We start from the raw sequence: 4,208 nt of genomic DNA on the forward strand, positions 1-4,208 counted from the left end.
CCTTACCACAGTCTGGCCTCCAACCAAAAAACTGCAGTTAGAATTAAAACAAAACAACAACAAAAAAACTGCAGTTAGTTTCACCTGCTTATTTTTTAAAACTTTTTTATCACAGAAAATTAGGATTTCTAATTTCTCTCCTGAATGAAAAGAATTCCAAGAACCACGTGAGCGGGGCAGGGAAGCACTGATCTATGATGAAGTAAAGACTTTTCAGAGCTCTTCGAAAATCTTAGAGGACATTAGACAAAGACTATTTCTTAAAGTAAGCAAGCACTTTTTGACACTGTATTTTGGCTATCCACCTACACTCCTCCCCCACCCCCCGCCAAAAATAAAGGCAATCACCCCCATAGGGTCATCTAAGAAGTATTCTACAGTTTCTTTAAAAACCACTGCCAAATCTAATCCCGTTTGGCAGGAGGTGGCGCTTATATTGAGCCGCCCCCGCCGGTCACCTGACTTCTCCTATTAATGCAGTGCTGACCGGTCACGCGGAGGATTTTCAGATTCTGAAGCGTGAGGTCGGGCGCTGAGCCACCAGAACCCCAGGACTACCGGCCTCTCAGGAGGCGCCCCCAGAACTCCAGGCACTCTCTCTGCGTCGCCCGGTGCCGCGCCCCGCCGCCCCCGGCCGCCTCACCTGTCGTCGAGAGCTGTCCCTGCGTGCAGGACCCAGTCCCTCACACCCTCCAACAGGCCCCGGGAGCGCCGCCCGCAGCGCCGTCCAGGTGATGGGCAGCCGGCCCCGCAGCCCCAGCGCCTACCCTGAGCCCTGCTGGGGACCGCCGCCCGGAGGACCCCGCCCTACCAAGCGCCGCCGAACCGAGGAGCCTGCGGGTCTGGAAGGCCTGGTGGGGGGGGGGGCCGGCCGCCGGCGCACTCACCTCCGTGGTGGCCCTGGCCACCGGCTGTGCCCTGCAGCTGCTCCTGGACGACGTCGACCTGGTGCTCGAGCCCGAGCCAACGTCGGCCCTGCAAGTGACCCTCGGAGAGCTCACCCTCGTGCTGGTCCCCGAGGCTCTCCTGCGCTCGGGAGGGCAGGGCCACTCTCCTGCCGGCCTGGAACTGGGCGCTTTCCTGAACGCGCCCGGGCACCAAGTCGCCGTCGAGCAGGGATTCTTCTGCGCTCCTGTCCCAGAGATGGCCGCCCAAGAAGAGGCCTATGAGGAAGACGCGGACCCCGAGTTACTGCCGCCCCGGACGGACCCTGCTGCGGGCTCCGTCCTTGAGCTCCGCCCCTGCGCTGGAAGGGTGGCCAGCCCTCACCCGCAGGGCCCCGTACCAGATCCCTGGCCTTGGGCCCCCACCCCTAGTCCAAAGAGACGCTCTCTTCTCCGCTACTTCAACCTGGACGCCCACCTTCTGGAGCCCTTCCCCAACTCGCCACTCCAACCTCTACCTCCCTCTCCGAGTCCAGGTCCCCACGCGCGCCCCCAGCGCCCCCCCGGGTGCCCCGCAAGGCCCGGAGACGCCTGTTCCAGGAATGAACTGCTCCGCAATATCGCCAGCTGGCTTCAGGCCCTAATGATCCTCCATGACACACTGTGAGCACATGTCACCAGTCAGAGATGAAGCATCTTCATCGTAGAGAGCGGACAGCTGTGGTTTTTGTTTTTTATTAGTTTTTGTTTTGTTTTTTAGCTAAAATGCCTTGATCAGTAGCAGGCAAGGATACCTGGATAGATAGATAGATAGATAGATAGATAGATAGATAGATAGATAGATAGATAGATAGATAGATAGATAGAGATAGATAGATAGATAGATAGATAGATAGATGATAGATAGATAGATAGATAGATATAGATAGAGTACTTCTGGTACGGACCTTCAGCCCAGAGAGTAGACCACATATAGCCAGCGATGGATTTTTAGATCCCTTGCCTGTGCTTGCTGCATGGGCTGTTTCTTCCACCTCGATCATCTTCAGCCAACCCTATTCTTATTTCACCCCTACTCTGGCTGCAAACTCATGTCATTTTTTTACCCAGTGTATCCCCCTTTTCCATCACCTCCCAATGCATCTCTCCTTTCTCTCCATTTCACGTTGTTTTTCCTTGCTTTTGTAATTGTGAATTTGCCTGTATAAATTCCCCAATGTCCTTGGAGGTGCTTCCGATCACCAATTTTTTTTTTATTTTTAGTATGCACAATATTTATTAAGAAGAGCTTTGTGAAAAAGAAGGCAAGTAAACAGCAGGGAAAGAGGGATAAGTGAAGTGCTACAGATCCAGTGACAGCCTCAGCAAACTCTTTGGGAGCTCTGGAGTTAGAATGACTGGCCAGAGGGGCGCCTGGGTGGCTCAGTTGGTTAAGCAACTGCCTTCAGCTCAGGTCATGATCTCAGGGTCCTGGGATGGAGCCCCGCATGGGGCTCCCTGCTCCGCGGGAAGCCTGCTTCTCTCTCTGACACTCCCCCTGCTTGTGTTCCCTCTCTCGCTGTCTCGCTCTCTCTCTGTCAATTAAATAAATAAATAAAATCTTTAAAAAAAAAAAAAAAAAAAAGAATGATTGGCCAGAGTTGTCCCAGGTAAGGCTGAGATAGCCCAATTCCCTCATCAATCAGCCATTGGGTGTGAAGGACCAGGGAAAAACTGTTGCCCAAGGCAAGGCCACTTTCTTCAGCTGAGACAGTTTCTAAAGGGAATGACAGCTGAAGGCTGTCTGTCCATAGCACTCCTAGCACTTATGGAAACAATTCTCATTGAAGAGGAATCTGGGTGGTGCATCACACTGCCCACCACACATATCATAATATTGATTCTATTTATTATAACATTCATCTCCATTTATTCTGATATTTAATTATGACTAGCAATAAAGAAATTATAGTTTTCTTCATATAGGTCTTGGATATTTGGATAAAGTCTGATCACCAATTTTTTTTTAAAGATTTTATTTATTGACAGAGACACAGCGAGAGAGGGAACACAAGCAGGGGGAGAGGGAGAGGGAGAAGCAGGCTTCCCACAGAGCAGGGAGCCCTGATGCAGGGTTCGATCCCAGGACCCTGGGATCATGACCTGAGCGGAAGGCAGACACTTAATGACTGAGCCACCCAGGCGCCCATGATCACTAATTTTCTTTTTCTCTTTCTTCTTGCTTTCCAAACTACTTTCCCTGGACCTGGTCAATCAAGATAAATGTGTACTGAATAAATAAGTGAATAAATGGCACACAAATGTAATGCATTGGGCTTTTGGAAAATATTTCTAAAATTAGAATTTAAAAAACAGTGAAAATTATATTTAATGGAAGGAGGAAAGGAGAAGCTAGGACATTCTTTCATTACAGAAGCAGACTGTACAATGTCATATTCCCCTGTAGTTCAACAATCAAATGGGTATTTCTTTTTTTTCAAGTTTTTATTTAAATTCCAGTTAGTTAACATACAGCATAATATTAGTTTCAGGTGTACAATATGTGATTCAGAACTTCATACATCCCCCTGTGCTCATCACAACAAGTGCACTCCTTAATCCCCATCACCAATTAACCCATCCCCCAACCCACCCCTCTTCTGATAACCATCAGTTTGTTGTCTATAGTAAGAATCTGTTTCGTGGTTTGCATCTCTCTTTTTTTCCCTTTATTCGTATGTTTTGTTTCTTAAATTCCACATATGAATGAAATCATATGGTATTTGTCTTTCTCTGATTTATTTCACTTATCATAACACTCTCCAGCTCCATCCATGTCATTGCAAATGGCAAGACTTCAGTCTTTATATGGCTGAATAATATTCCATTGTGTGTGTGTATATATATATATATACACATATATATATACACACAATGGAATATTGTATATTGGTATATGTATATACCACATCCTCTTTATCCATTCATCAGTTGATGGACAGATGGGCTGTTTCCATAATTTGGCTATTGTAGGTAATGCTGCTATAAACATCAAGGTGCATGTATCCCTTTGAATTAGTATTTTTGTATTCTTTGGGTAAATACCTAACAGTGTGACTGCTGGATCATAGGGTAGTTCTATTTTTAACTTTTTAAGGACGCTCCATGCTGTTTTCCACAGTGGCTACACCAGTTTGCATTCCCATCAACAGTATAAAAGGGTTCCTTTTTCTCCACATCCTCGCCAACACTCGTTGTTTCTTGTGTTGTTGATTGTAGCCATTGTAACAGGTGTGAAGTGATATTTCCTTGTGATTTTGACTTTCACTTCCCTGATAAGTGATG

The 4,208-nt window shown here is 47.4% G+C and overlaps 1 protein-coding gene across 1 annotated transcript; it reads left to right on the forward strand.

Moving 5' to 3' along the window:
- Positions 1–734: 734 nt before the first annotated feature.
- On the forward strand, positions 735–1,490 carry LOC148165052 (proline-rich protein 23A-like). The gene is given in 3 exon segments (XM_088021089.1): positions 735–856; positions 858–1,429; positions 1,432–1,490. Coding segments are annotated over 3 exon segments (753 nt in total).
- Positions 1,491–4,208: the final 2,718 nt, after the last annotated feature.

Source organism: Eumetopias jubatus, unplaced genomic scaffold (genome assembly GCF_037043125.1).
Source record: "Eumetopias jubatus isolate StellerSeaLion01/CBP00866 unplaced genomic scaffold, mEumJub1_p1.0 scaffold_1, whole genome shotgun sequence".
In the NCBI taxonomy this organism is placed as follows: Eukaryota; Metazoa; Chordata; class Mammalia; order Carnivora; family Otariidae; genus Eumetopias; species Eumetopias jubatus.